Consider the following 15970-nt stretch of genomic DNA (forward strand, 5'->3'; position numbering starts at 1 on the left):
GTTTCAGCCTAAGCATTATCTTGTTTCAGAGGGAATGAGTGATTTAAAAAGATGAGGCCAAAGAGTTAGTTGTGAAGAAGGCATTAATTGTACTCTGTAATTTCTAAGTTAATTTTTTTTTCGATATTTATAGCTATTTACTGATCTTGTTTTGACGTATCAGCAAGAGATCACTGGCACCTCGTTAGTTGTTAGTCATGTTATGCTGATCCAGTTAGTGACGAGCTATGAAGTAATCATTCGACCTCATTTAATACTGATCCTATCAATGAAGCTATGAAGTAATCAGTGGATCTCGTCAATGCTCATCCTGTCCGGACTGTCAGTGACGAGTTATGAAGAAATAAATGAAGAATCCAAGGAAAACCTTCCTTTTTTATATTATCATATTGTGTGTTAGTTTGGTGTGAAGTAATATGTTCTTTTTTAAAACTAACAGTGTTATAAACTAAATTGATATCAGTTAAAGATGATATATTTTAACAGGTAAAATTCATATAATTGACGATTAAGAGCTGTAGGAGTGTGTTCAGGACTCTGAAAGTGGCATACTCTGATAGCAATGGTATGAAATGGTTAACTTTAGTCAAGGTCTCATGTCTCTACGACCTTCGCTTTTGGCGCAGTGAATCTTCCCGACATTGTAGAGACCTGAAACCTCGACTAAAGTTAACCATTTCCTACTGTTTATATTAGAGGAGCACACATTTAGAACTCCTTCCAAACTCCTTCGTGACTAAATTGACGATTTAGATAATTTTACCTGTTAAAGATTGGTGAAAAATATGGACGTGGCCCAAGTCAGTATTATACGAATAGAAACCGTAGACACAAAAAATTGTTTGGTTGTTCCTGAGGGTGACCGACAACTGAACCCAATTGAACCTAGTTCCCACGCAGTTAACAGAGACCCAATCAGCTTAATTGGGTGACCAATCAGCTTAAATCCCAAAACGACAACTGAACCCAGGTCATATCACAACTGCACCGAAATCGGAAATACGACAACTGAACCCAACAATCGGATTATCAGGTTATCCTTCTTCGCAGGGGACTGTGGTCATTATCACTATAGGATAGATCATGACCACTGTAATTTAGAGCATTGGAGCATTTTCGTTACCTGTCAGGTTACTTGGCTCAGATCTTGTGTCATCTGATGCTTTGGGAGGGCCTGTCATGGTTGGATCTCGATGCTTGAGGAGCAGTGGATCGTATCCTTTTTGGCACGCTTCGTGAACAGCCGAACAGGTAAGCTTGTTAGATCAGATATCGCGATCGAAAGGTACCTGAGACTTTGTCATCTATTAGTACGCTTGTATTATACAGATCGGATCAATACATAAGGAAGAGAGATGGTGGTCACAGTATCGAATCATGGTGGTCACAGTATCGAATCATGGTTGTCCTGAGCAAGTACATCAACGGACAAAGGGGAGCTCAACTACTTCTGGACACAGACGGTTTCCTCTACACCCGGAGAAAGGTTCGGGATACCCTACTACCTCCCCATCGAGATGCCAGAAGTACAGAATCAAGAAATGTCCTGCTCATGTAATCCTTGACCAAGGAGATCAGTCCTTGGCCAGCGGAGCCAAACCTCATTCCCAAGACCCTGACAACATAGTAGCTGAGAAAGCGGAAAGCTGCCGACCAACACCTCTCAGCGACATAAAACCTCCTCACCGAAATGCCCACCCGAAATCAACGTGGATCTACCAAAACTAGAGTCCCTCGCAAGAATTGTCCAAAGATCACGAGCAACAAAGTCTGTTGCCAACCACTCCGAATCTGTTAGTTATTTCTAGTGACGATTGGGTTCAGTTGTCGTTTCAAAGTTAATTAGGCATACTGATTGGGTTTAAAATTATTTTCCCAAGCTACCCTGTCTAGGAAAAGTCCAAATTGGGGTCAGTTGTCCGGTAGCCGTTCCTGATCCTATAGAGCAACTAATTAGAGGTGATATCTAATTATTTGAACGAAAAGTGGTTTTGTGAACCGCCCTTTATTCTACAGCGAATCATGAACATTGAACATGTACATAAGAACTAAGAATTGTATGAAGTATGAGTTTATATTCATCTAGTAATTTATTATGAAATGACCTTTCACTATGCAATTTCGACTAAATTCATGTAGATTGTAGATATCCAATCCAGTTCCATGCACAACTGTTGTTTACATTTGGTCTAGTTAGACACAATTTGTTTCAGAGTGACTCGATAATCGCAATATAATCAAACTAAGATATTATTTAAATGGTCCATGTCATGCAATGCGGAAATATCCCCATAAATTGGCAACTGCCAAAGTGACACTAAAGTTATTGCTAATTCCTTTACAAAACTTAGCAAGTGCTATTAACAATTTTCTAATGGATCATGGAAATTGAAATGTTCAATTTTCTTTTCATAAATAATAATTATAATGCGAAGTTTTATTTACCCCAAGTTTGGAGAGTAAGTAGGTTAAATTGGGAATGCCCCTTCCCAGGGACCACATCACCCCTAATAAACCAAATTAAATATCATGGGAGACCATGCACAGCCTCGAATTATAGTATAATGACTTCGAATAAACCTTTTTTGTCTCTAAAAAAAGGCTTAGAAAACTAGATTTATTTACCTCATTTTACCTCATTTTACCTCATCCCAATTTTGCCTTTTTTGGCTGGCCTCATGAGGTAAAATGAGGTTGACCCCCCCCCCCCCCCCCCCCCCCCCCCCCCCCCCCACGTACTTAAGTGTCGAATAATATCTTATCGAAGTTACAGATCATTAAATTATCAAATAAGTATTTGAACATTCTCAAGCAATATTAACTTTTACTGCCATTCCCACGGCAACATTATCAAATTACATACCCAAACAAAATGGCAGTGAAACTACCACTTATTTCTTACACCCACCGAAATATCTCAGATAATTCTCCATCACCACATTACTAAAATCAGTAGGATCTGTATCACTAATAGTTTCCATACTGGGCTCATAACGTTTAGCCATGGTCAGAGCTAGACACACTGTTTGCACGTCGGAGGTGTTGTCCAGGTAACTCTGCATTAGCTCTCGTAGCTGGTATTTCAATCCTGGGAAGAAGAACATTTTAACGTAATTTTCCAACATCTAATATAACTTAATAGTATACTGATTCTTAACCTTTCCTAACGTCTAGCTTGGCTAAATAGCATTTAATCTGGCACAACTCCAATAACTCCATACTCAACATTGATATTGACATATTATGAGAATTTGCTTTTCCATAAAATAAAACATAACATAATATTTCGACCAATGGAAACAATATGTACCTTCTTTAACTTCTCCGATTCCATACTCAAAACTAAGAAAGAGCTAGAATAACTAATTAATTAATTAACTAACTAATTAACTAATTAGCTAATTACCTAACTAATTAATTAGCTCCACCCACCAGTAAGCACTACAGCGCGTATATTTCCTGCAGCTACCTCCTCACTACACTGACCATCCACAAACTTCTTGAGACGAGAGTCCGAGAGGAACCTGCATGCGAACCCTACTCTGTCTTCTAGCAGGAGTTCTCTGTCGTACAGGATCTCACTGTACGCGTCCTGGCGTCCCGGCTAGTGAGAGGGGGGTTTGAGTTATTGTATTGTATCAGATGCCATCGTGGAGTAGGTGGTCTCCTGCACCTTTTCTGCCTTGACATAAAAGAAAGAACCTAGACATGCAACCTGCAATTCAAAGGTGATTGCAGCCCTTACGGTTTGAGTTATGAAAGTGTAGATAATGATAATTATGTAATTTGTAATAATTATGAGCTATGTTATAATTATGTTATGGCTGTTATGTAATATAAGGTTTTGTTAAATGTAAGTGTATACTGTAAAGTACCCTGCAGTGTTAGCTGTAGAACAATTTACCACATGAAAACTTTGGTTTATATCGCACTTTATCATGTAAACATTGTTTTAATAGTTCAGGTTACTAGGACATTATAGTTTGCAGCTTCTCTTCAGTATTACCATTGAAGTAAGACTCTTACTGCCATGAGCTATGGAGTTGAGATACGACAAGAAATACAAAACTGGACAGATTTATTCGGAGACTTGTTGACATTGAGAATTGGGATGAAATTGTATCCAGTAAATTGTATGACACGGGTGATTAGTTTAATTAAGATTAAAGAGGCAAGTTTGCAATCATAATGACGTGTTAAGCTAGGAAATGTTCTAGGAGCCTGTACATTGTACAATGTACATTATTGATTACTTTACATGTACATTGTGCAATGTACATTGTACAATGTACATTGTGCAATGTACATTGTACAATGTACATTAGCTAAAGTATAAGTACCTTGAGATGCGTGTTATATCTTTACATCTAAATTACTTTTGCAAGGCTCCAATTCGTAAAGTCAAGATTCACATAGTACCCTTATGGAGCGATTTGGCTCCAATATTTATCAGCGGACATAATGATAATATCAAATCGAAATTTAATAACACCGCTTTTAAGATGAAACTTATACGCAGCAGTGTTTAAACTAGTCATCCCAGAAAATAACAGGAATTTACTAAGTTAAGAAAAGTAAATTATGCTTGAAAATATATCGTCAATACTAAAGACATGTTGCATTGCCAATAATATTACTATGACGTACTAAGCTAGGTAAGGACAGGTAAGGTAGTAGGTTAGCACTGGTAGCACCCGGTAGTAGCACTGGAGTGAGAGTTGAGACTGTTCATTGTAACACAGCTCATCAGAAAGTAAATGTTTGGTTGCTGCAATCAGTGTACAATATACATGTGAGATCCTGCACGATTAGCACAATTAGTACAATTAGTACAATTTAATATTGTGAGAACCCGCAAATAACTACCTCAGTTGAGAGAAAAGTGAACATTGCCCTCTGGTAAGCATTTGAAACAGTCTTCCCTAGTGCCTTAATGTTCTGTATCCACTTCTCAGCTGAAACACAGAACAAGTCAAGCTAAAGTTCTGTACTTGAAAACAAAACTATGTTAGAGTTGGGTCAGTTTTATACATTTCCAGCTATGTAAAGAACTGGGAATAAATCGGGGTGATATTTGATACAGTAACAATATACTCGGATAACCGGCCCATAGATTTGTGATTAACTATAATGAAAATGATTATGAATATAATTATTTAAATGAAAATAAACTATAAATAAACTATTGTAATTAGTAGTTAACAATTAGTACTTACCATTGAAACCGGACAGTGCTAACAGCAGAATACGCTTCTCATCATTCTCAGGAGGCAAATCCTGCAAATAACGTTAGCTGTAACGTAAGAAAACACTGATAATAATTGAGAAACTATCATAAAGACGGAAACGGTATTGGGCAACCCGATAGTGTTCTAGAAATACTCAATAATTATGTTACATTTCAAATATAATATATGATGGCGATTCTAGTACCCTTTCTGCAATAATTATACTTGCAATCTGATCATGAAGTTATTGATTTACTCACGTTAATGATGTTTTGCAGTTGACTAATAGCAGGATCAATACCACGGTAGAACAAGGTCATTGCCACTGCCTTGTCCAGCTGTCCTGATCATTAACTGTGTTAATTTACATTATTAATTATAATTAATTAATTAATTATTAAGTTATAATAATTATTTGAGTGAACAAATAATTAAGCTAGTTTTACATTATCAATTGATTTAATAGAGTTATAGTCACTTTAGTGGAAACAATTACGTTGGTTCGAAAGGAGAAATGGAAGCGATTACGATACGAAACATGCGTTTCTTAACCAATAGAAGGAACTTAATAATTAAAGTTTGGTTAATGATCATTAATTATCATAATATTATCATATAAAAATATCCCACCTGAAGAGACAAGTTTCTTGACAATAGCATCACACCCATCATCATACCGCCCAGGACGGGAATTAGGCCACCTGCATATCTCCTGACATTTGCTGCGCTCAGCGCTCACGTACACGTATGGTGCCGGCCGCGCGCCCATCTGCTCTTGACGCGACTCATGAGATTCTGTGGAATATAATGAAATTAGGAGAATCCAAGCATTTCATGCTGATTCTTATTCAAGAATAATTGCAGTTCTTAAAGTTGGCAGATTGAAATTTCAGCACTAGTCTTCCAACTACCTATACCCGAAACATTGATTCCCTCTAATGATTTTACTAATTACTAATATTACTTTAATTAATAATTTACTAATTGACTATTTACTAATCAGGATCATCTAATTTACATCTAAAATAACCTTAAACCTGAACCCAGTAAGGACAGGACACCGTTCTTAAACCTCAATTCACTGTCTTCTCGCGTGTCTTCCAGTTGTGTTACTCCCTCGAAGAACGACCAAAACGCGTACAAACTTCCACTGCCAACTATCTTCTTGTTCCTGCAATATAGTCAAAAAATGACCAGGTACGGTACGGTACCAGCATAAATATTAAGATTATCAACATTAAGTTTATCATAATCAAAACATTAATCTCATCGTTTTACCTGATATCATATACTCACAATGTAGGATCAAAACCGTATCCATAAAATATTCTCTGTTTCATAATATCTGATATATCCTGACTACCAACAGAACAGTCCGCTAGCGTGCCTGAACAACCCCAAACTAGGTTATCAGAGGGAGAGAATTTGGCGATTATTGGCTCGTACAGCGCTATGTCGTAGAGTTTGTCTGGGGAGAGGTTAATAATGGTGAGGTAATCCAAAAATGTTCACTTAAAATAAAGATACATCGTAAAACTGTCATTTTTGTCATAGTCTACTACTTACTAATATAAACCTGCTGAAATTAATATCGGACCAATGGTTATTAATTATTCATACAATAATATGCAGCCTAAAGTATCATCAAAATACCAAGAATAAACTTACATATAGGGACACCAGCATCATCATTGGTTTTCTTGCAGCACAAAATCCTATTAGAAACTTTAGGATGCCAAGAAAAGTTGGAAATCGTCGAACTCAGCATTTCAGGAGCTCCTTTTTGTTTGTGTTGAGGTTCCTGATCATGAACCCCAGTAAACTCAGCTTGCTCGCCATCTGATTTCTCCAGAGTATTGGCTGGGAAATCTCTTATTTGAATGTGTTTTCCACCTTTTGTTATGTAGCTCAGTCGAGTGGGGTGAGTGGGGCTCCATTCTATTTTACAGATGTCGGCTGTTGGACTTTTTACACTGTAAACCGGGCTTGCTGTCTTTAAATACCGGCTGTCCCATATCTTAACATATTCGTCAGAGTGTGAGGCTAGAATGTGCTCGTATCTAGGGGAGAAGCAAGCCCCGTCTATTTCCTGTATGTCATTGTTGGTTCTTCTGCCGGAATCTTTTGATTTTCCTCTCATGTCGAATAGTTCTAGTCTCTTTTTGCTGGTTCCTGCTACTAGAATATCTGCACTATGAGGAGACCAAGCCATTGACTGAACTCCTTCACCTTCACTACCTGCAAGTTTGCTAATGTAAAATAATTAATATAATACTTTGAACACCAAGAGGCTAATTACTGATTACTAATTTCAATCTAGCACTGTGCATTGACATACTTGAATTTTGCCATCATACTTGGATATAATTTACACTTTGAACTTATATAATGCTTACCAAACTCTTGAATAACAGTTGCTTTGTTTATATCAGTTATGAGGATACTCTTTGCTGTTCTGAATTTCTCAATAGATAATGCAATGTTCTCTATACACTTTTTGTTCCAGTCCAAAAGATTGATTCTTTTCACGGCTTGCCTCCTGTCAGTGCTTAAGTTAAGAATATCCTTTGATTCTCCTGAAGTAAAAATTATTATTAATAAACACCAGAAAATCATAATAGTAAAATCATTGTGAAATTTCCTGTGTAAATTTGATTTTTATTATTTCTAATTCTAATAGAGCAAGAGTAGTGATTTAAGATGTGTACCTTTATCAATATCAATCTGATACAGCTTTTGCTGGCAAGAGGTTATTATCTCTCCAACTTTAGAGGGATGGACGATGAAATTCTTATATATTTTCCTGTGGTGGGTGTCACATGGGTATATCGCCTTCTGAACAAGAGTGCCATATGATTCTGAAAGTTCAACATCTTGCTTTCTAAGACCACAATTTTGACTCTGAAAATTACCACAATTAATATCAATATAATATTATATGTAACAGTATGCAATGTTCAATTCCTAAAGTTGATGTATGTAATCGAATTCAGCAATTAATTCATCTACCAATGGTGATTCAATGGAAATTAAACAGCTAAATTGAAAAATGGATGCAACAAAATTGAAACTTACATCAGGAATAGAGTAAAGAGTGAAGGTATTGTTGTTCAAAATAACAAATAGACTCTGTTCGGAGTTTGTCCATTTGAAATTGGAATAATCAGCTATCCATTTATCACTCATTTTACATACTCCATTAAACTTCCACTGCTTTAATTAAGAAAGTTAGGCATTTAATGACTTTGTGTACACTTTCATTCAGCTACAAATTGGTTGAAAAGAATACTAAATGTGTGAAACTGATCATAATCGAAAGATCATAAAATAGGTTTGCTTGTAAAGCACTATGGTTTCCAGAGTAGAGCATGATACTCTTAGAAGATTCTAAATCTTTTTTGCAAGGTCCCTCCTCAAATCACTCTCAATCACAGATTGACTAGGAGGACTCTACACCCCCCTGTGGATAAATGGCACAAGCAGGTCTTCTGATTAGGAGTCCTTTATAGCTGTACTATAGCTTTGCAGTGTGAATATTCGGCTAGGTGGCCAAATTATTAGTACTTCCGTCTCACAAACAAATTCCAGTGTATATAAGGATTCTGTTGAATCTATGCAACATCAGTGGCGTAACGTTGCCTGTTGGCACCCCCCCCCCCCCCCCCCCCCCCCCCCGAAAATGCACTCCCTCACCTTTTGGCACCCCTCCCTAAAATTGGACAAATTAGGTGATTTTAGAGGATACCCCGGTAAAATCTCAAATCTAATCAAAAAATCAAATCAAATCAAATCAAAATATAATGACACAGACATCATCACACATCATCAAAAATATATCTACTAAAGTTTTAAAATTATCTTAAATCTATTGGCCTAAACAACCAAGTTAAAATGAATCTAATTTACATACTTTCCCTTTCTATATAAGTTGATAAAGCGTTTTTTAGCAACATGAGGATTACACACAAGATACATATTATGACGACGTGATAACTGATATTTATAATTCAGAATTAAAAGCTGCTTTCGATATGACTGGTGGTGGGCTCTCTCCGGCGGGACATAGATCTATATAGGGGGTACGAGTTAACGAACAGTGTTCGTGTCCTTCCACAACCCCCTGTTACCTGTGTTTCTGTCGGGGTAGCCTAATTCATCCGTTAGAATCGCAGAGTTAGCGGAGCTCATGATATCTCGCGATGTATGCTGCATGAACGGTGCAAGACTTGCGCCGTTTGTTTCAGCATCCAGTTGCGAGTGCTTGCCCATCGAAAACATGATTAGTGATTGTGGATTTTATTGATATTACTGATTATCCATCATATTCAGTATTAATGTTATCCATTATTTATTTATTGACATCCTTCAGTCTCCAAAACGAGGTGTGAAGGTAAATTAACTTTGAGCCTTGTTTTGGCGACTGCTTAATCGATGGGCAAGTAGGTATTTGTTTTTTAGCAGTGTTGAACATTGAAACAATTATAAAATGTTTATTTTTATCTTATATAACGTACAATATGAATGACATATGCTATAGTGACGTAACAAACACAAGGGGCAGATCACTTCTACAGTCAATCAGCTCCAACAACCTTGCTATCTGCAATACAGGTAAAACCCCAACTTTTGTAGGTAAACAAGGCCATTCTGTTATAGATCTCACACTTTGTAATCAACTAGCACTTAACCTTATTAGAGATTGGAAAGTGGACAAAGGTAAATCCCTTTCCGATCACGAGGCGATTTCTTTTAAGCTAGGATTAGGGGACCGTGTTAGCTTTGCCACCAGATCCACATCCAAATGCGACTGGGTACTATACAACCAGCTTGTTGCATCAGAGTTGGACAGACATCCTTTCTGGTTCTCATCAGTCAGCACAGCAACTGACCTCAACTCTCGGCAACATTTTCTCTCGGATATACTGCGAAGAAGCTTCGACTCCGCCTGCCCCATCACACGGGGAACCCTGCGATCTTCAGTACCCTGGTGGACAGCTGAACTCACCACAGCCAAGCAGACTGCTAAAGCACTGAGACGCAAAGCTAACCGAACCAGGAATAATCAAAACTGGGAACTTTCCAGGGAGGCAAACAGGACATATAAAAAACTTCTAACCCAGGCTAAACGTACAAACTGGAAACAATTCTGCGACAACCTAAAAGGGACCTCAACCCTAGCTAGGGTACACAAAATTCTCAGCTTTAACAAATCATCACAGGGCAACCTCAACAGCGTAAGGAAACCGGACGGTACACTAACGGAGACGCCACAGGAAACACTAACAGTACTTAGTGACACACTCATCCCTAGCGACGGAGCAGTGATAGATCAAACTCCGTATCATGGAGGAGATCCACTAACCATTATCCAGATTACAGCTCCCAACAGGGTTGATAGAGCAGTACGCGAACTACAGCTCAAGAAAGCAGCTGGTCCTGACCAAATTAGGAACGAGATGATAATCAATGCCTGGGATCTCATCAAAGATCCGGTCCGCATGATATTTCACAACTCATTGGCACTAGGAATCACGCCAGAACCATGGCACCACACCACAGGTTGTATTATTCCAAAACCTCTCAAGTCAGATTACACTAACCCTAGAGCCTTCAGGATTATTTCTCTAACCTCTAGCTTTCAAAAACTGCTAGAAAGGCTTATACTCTGGCACCTCGAACTGGACCTCAAAATACCAGCTAAACTCACCAAAAACCAACATGGATTCAGGAAAGGTAAATCAACGGAATCAGCGATTCATCTACTAACCCGCAGGATCGAAGATGCGATGGCAACAGGTCATTACGCCCTAGGTGTTTTCCTAGACATCGAACAGGCTTTTGATGCAGTTAGCTTCACAGCAATTAGAGAAGCCTTGCTGGAAGCCAACATCCCCCCTACTATAGCTCAGTGGATTTTCTTTATGATTAGCAACAGGTACATTACTCTAACCTACTGTGATTACAGTATCACAAAACAGGCTACTAAAGGTAGCCCACAAGGAGGAGTACTGTCTCCACTTTTATGGAATCTAACACTTAACACCTTTCTTAGCAGCCTAGGTATCCGCAGCAACTTCGTCCAGGCTTTTGCAGACGTTCTGGTAATTCTCATTCGAGGAATATGTAAAGTTACAGTCAAAGATATAGCCCAACAACAACTCAGTAACATCAGCAGTTGGTGTACGAGCAAAGGCCTAAAACTCAGTGGTACCAAGAGTACGGCAATCCTGTTTACTACAAAACGGGACAATACCCTAGACTCCCCGCTAGTTGTTGATGGTATTACAGTCCCCACGGTTAATAGTACAGTCTATCTAGGTGTTACCTTTGACCAGAAACTAAACTGGGGTCCTCACATCCTAAAAAAATGTGATAAGGCCATAGGACAACTCCACGCTTGCAAACAAGCGGTAGGAAAATTATGGGGCATCTCGCCAGCTGGGGTGAGATGGATAGGGGGGGGGGCCAATGACTACCAATGGAGACTTTTGGGGACTAATGGGGACTAAAAATCATGGGGACTAGAGGTCAACTCGTTGACGTAATTCACCATTTGTCCCCATAAGTCCCCAGAATTTTTGACAGTTATTTATGGTTTTTAAGTTAGTTTAATAACGATACGATCGAGATGTTTTGTCCAAGATAAGAGTAAGATAAATCTGGCTTAAAAGAAAAATGATAAGCCCGGTTGTAATGTGTTCTACCACTGTACAAGTCAGTTCAGATTGAGGTAAATTGAAGTTTAGCTCTCGTGAAGGTAGAAGTAGCCGACTCGCTGAACTCTTGAATCTTTTGACCCATCAGCTACAACTCGTGTTACTAGATCAATCTGATAAAATAAGCGTATATATGCAATATAGTCCAGTCATTTATTGACATTTATGGAAATGAACCTGCAAATTTTCAGATACTCACGAAACTTTGCACAGACCTTCCTAAAGGTATGAACTAATGATTTTCGGTTGGAGACATTTTTTTAATCATGGGGCCGGGAAAACCCAGGAGGGCCACGCCCATATTGACCCACCGACGCAACTGACCCTTTGCTTCTGAAGGTCGTAGAGACTTCAAAATAGACTTAAACGAAGCCGCACATGCATGTATATATAAGAGTTATTGATCAACATATGGCCTAAAATGCTTACTTTTCGAGAAATTCGCCAAAACCCATTTTGGGCGCGTCACTGAGCCCATTTAGCTCACTTTTGATAGGATCATGATACAGTCTTCGAATAGGGTGCAAAAGAACCACAATTGTCTTATTTATATATGACTTACGAAGAAACATATGCCTTAAAGTGCTTACTTTTTCAGTTATTGGCGAAAAACCGATTTTTGGTTTCAGAAATCACGCAAAAATATGGGTATCTGGTAAATTGGGCTATGAAGGTCCTAGAGATTTTAAAATAGGTGCTACCTGTTCAGAATGGCCATATTTATATCAACTTATGAAGCAACAAGTACCCTGAAATGCTTACTTTTCGAGTTATCAACATAGAACGGAAGGCAAAAATAGCTGATTTAGCCTATTTTGCTCTATTTTGTGTAAATTTTCTCTGGTTTTTCTCCTAATAACTCGAAAGGTGAGCATTTTAGGGTATATGTTGATTCATACATTGCATTGTATATAAACATGGCCATTCTGCACAATTTGCAATCATTTAAAAATCTATAGGACCTTCATAGCCAATTTACCAGATACCCATGATTTCTGGAACCCAAAATATGTTTTTCGCCAATAACTGAAAAAGTAAGCACTTTAAGGCATATGTTTCTTCGTAAGTCATATATAAATAAGACAAATTTTGCAGTTCTTTTGCACCCTATCCGAAGACTGTATCATGATCATATCAAAAGTTAGCTAAATGGGCTCAGTGCCACGCCCAAAATGGGTTTTGACGAATTTCTCGAAAAGTAAGCATTTTAAGCCATATGTTGATCAATAACTCTTATATAAACATGCATATGCGGCTTCGTTTAAGCCTATTTTGAAGTCTCTACGACCTTCAGAAGCAAAGGGTCAGTCGCGTTGTTGGGTCAATATGGGCGTGGCCCTCCTGGGTTTTCCCCATGGTAAAAAATATGTCTCCAACCGAAAATCGTTAGTTCATACCTTTGGGAAGGTTTGTACTAAGTTTCGTGAGTATCTGAAGATTTGCAGGTAGAATTCCTTTAATGACTGGACTAAATATGTCTCCTCAATGTTGTCATTGGTAGTCGCCCCCGCCCCCTCCCTTAATTTACCTGAGGTACTCTAACAGCCCTCAAGTAGCTCCCAAGAAGTCAGGAATGTCCAGTGACCATTTATAAATATTCTAGACTTCAGTCTTGAGAAGTTTACGATCTGGTCTGGAGAAGCCAGATTTTTTGAAATCTAAATGGGGACTAATGGAGACTTTTGGGGACTAATGGGGACTAAAAATCATGGGGACTCGGGGTAAAATCGTTGACGTAATTCCCCAAGTCCCCAAAAGTAGTCATTGGCCCCCCCCCCGATGGATATTTAACCAAGTCATCATTCCTTCACTAGGGTATGCAGCGGTTGTTTGGCAACACTCAACTGACAGAAGCTACATCACGGTTAGAATGGAGACAGTACAACGACAAGCAGCCCTCATGATCACTAGAGGACTGAAAAGCACTCCAACTCCCAACCTAGAAATTATGGCTAGTCTCCAGCCTATCAGTTTTAAACTTAAATCCTTAGCAATCAAATCTGCCTTGAGGCTTAAATTACAAGGAACCTGGAATAAACAGTACAACTACAACCAGATAGGACTTTGTAAATCTCACGCCCACAACGCGGAGAAAATGCTAGCTAACATTAATTACACAGGGTGCGTATTACTTGACAGCATTCCCAAGGTTATCATGCTGGACAGACGCTTCAAGGTAATTATCCAGGACAGGAAAACTGCGATTAGCTACATCGAAGAAATCTCACCTAACATCTGGCAGATCTTCACAGATGGATCGAAAGCAAGCGGTAATACAGGTGCGGGATTCTGTGTCATCAAAGGAACACAGGAATTCCACAGAGTCAGTTATCAACTTGGTAAACTAGCAACAGTTTACCAATGCGAGCTATTTGCTCTCCACATGGCTAGTATTTGGATCAAAGAAAATATAGGTACACCATCAATCATAAATCTCTTCTCAGATTCCCAGGCCTCACTCCTAGCGTTAACCAGCACCAGCATCAGCTCCAGACTAGTGCTGGACATTGCTGACCAACTTAACACATTAGGTACATCCCACAAAGTAGAACTCAGGTGGGTTCCTGGACATGAAGGAGTACACGGTAATGAACTAGCTGACGAACTAGCAAGGGAGGGATCCAGCAGCACCCCCATTGGACCTGAACCCTTCCTCCCACTCTCGGAAGGCATAATCAACACCCACATAAAAGATTACCTCTTCAATCTCCATATCAAGAAGTATAAACAGGTGGCACTCAGTGACAAAGGAAAAACCCCACTAACATTTTTCCTCAACAAAAACAGGTACAAGATAATCAACATCACAGGTACTCACATCAGATGGCTAACATGGCTACTATCAGGACACAGCCCACTAGCATACTTCCAGACGGTAGCAAACAACGCCAAATTCGAAACACAAGACTGTGAACACTGCCCAGGGGAAGCAGAAACATCACAACACTTCCTATGTGAATGCATCCAGCTGATGACAACTAGACTGAGGATATTTGGTAAACCCATCCTAACAATTGAGGAACTCATCAATAGTAAACTCGACCACATTATCAAATTTGTGGAAAAGTCATCAAGGTTTGACAGAGACGATCTATTTGGATAAGCACCTAGGACATACACCAAGGCTCATAAACAATCATACATTAGATCCACACAGGACTATCTCAGATAGTGACACATATCCAGTGGACCATGCTCAGAAGTCCCTCGCCTGCCCGCCGAAGAAGAACATCTGAAGTGGGTTTGCTCTGAGCAAGGTAGTAACAGCTTCGAGACTCCAGAGGTCTGTTGCGTTGATATCTATTATTCTATGCTTTTGTATATACTTAGGGAGTCCTGGAGTGTGGCTAGCAGGAGTCACACTCTGTGGGCACGGCGAGAAGGCCTCCCTCTTCACTAGGAGGCCAGAAACCGTTGACCAAACCAGAGAGAGAGAGAGAGTGACGTAACATATATAGTGCAAAGAATTAGTAACTTGCGAGATGTGATTTAGTGATAATCGACGTTAACATTTTGCAGTTTACAGTTGCGCAATGTTGGAAACTCGTGCCTCAAAACTTTCCGTTATTAGCATTGCAGTGTCCACGCCCTGTACTGCGTTAACAACCGAAATTTTCCCAATATGCAATTATTATTTTGCTTCTAAAATTCTCTGATAATTAATAATATATCGTGACATGTAATTGTGAGATAACAAACCTCGCGCGTGGCGCTTACATCTGCACCTGAGAATCTCTCAGCAATGTGTGGCTGTCTGCGCGGCGGGCTGTGTATTGTGTATATAGCTGAATTTAAATTTAGATTTATTTGTAAATGTATAATAATATTAAATATGTATTGATTGTTTTGTGGTAAATAAAAATTTTGTTTTACTAAAAATTTTGTTTTACTGTGCTTCTCTTTATTAGTAGCATAATTTAATCCCTCAATCTTTCCTAATACTTTGTCCGAAACATACCAAAAATGACTATCATGTACAGATCCGTTTAAAATAGATCCGTTCTAAAAAACTGTGTTTATAGAGCA

At 38.8% G+C, this 15970-nt stretch overlaps 2 protein-coding genes across 2 annotated transcripts; one reads left to right on the top strand and one right to left on the bottom strand.

The window, feature by feature from the left end:
* Positions 1-2891: 2891 nt before the first annotated feature.
* On the bottom strand, positions 2892-8434 carry LOC134825490 (GATOR2 complex protein MIOS-like). Its single transcript, XM_063837706.1, has 12 exons — positions 8304-8434; positions 7937-8129; positions 7625-7804; positions 6897-7466; positions 6525-6696; positions 6266-6399; positions 5859-6023; positions 5489-5571; positions 5217-5277; positions 4867-4955; positions 3433-3604; positions 2892-3088 (listed from the first exon to the last, which is right to left on the bottom strand). The coding sequence occupies exons 1-12, from the start codon at positions 8412-8414 to the stop codon at positions 2892-2894; spliced, it is 2127 nt and encodes a 708-aa protein (XP_063693776.1). The 5' UTR covers positions 8415-8434.
* Positions 8435-13814: 5380 nt separating this feature from the next.
* On the top strand, positions 13815-15047 carry LOC134825492 (uncharacterized). Its single transcript, XM_063837707.1, has one exon. It carries the CDS (start codon positions 13815-13817, stop codon positions 15045-15047), a length of 1233 nt encoding a protein of 410 aa, XP_063693777.1.
* Positions 15048-15970: the final 923 nt, after the last annotated feature.

The sequence above is a fragment of the Bolinopsis microptera genome, chromosome 13 (assembly GCF_026151205.1).
Source record: "Bolinopsis microptera isolate Bmic1 chromosome 13, MBARI_Bmic_1.0, whole genome shotgun sequence".
In the NCBI taxonomy this organism is placed as follows: Eukaryota; Metazoa; Ctenophora; class Tentaculata; order Lobata; family Bolinopsidae; genus Bolinopsis; species Bolinopsis microptera.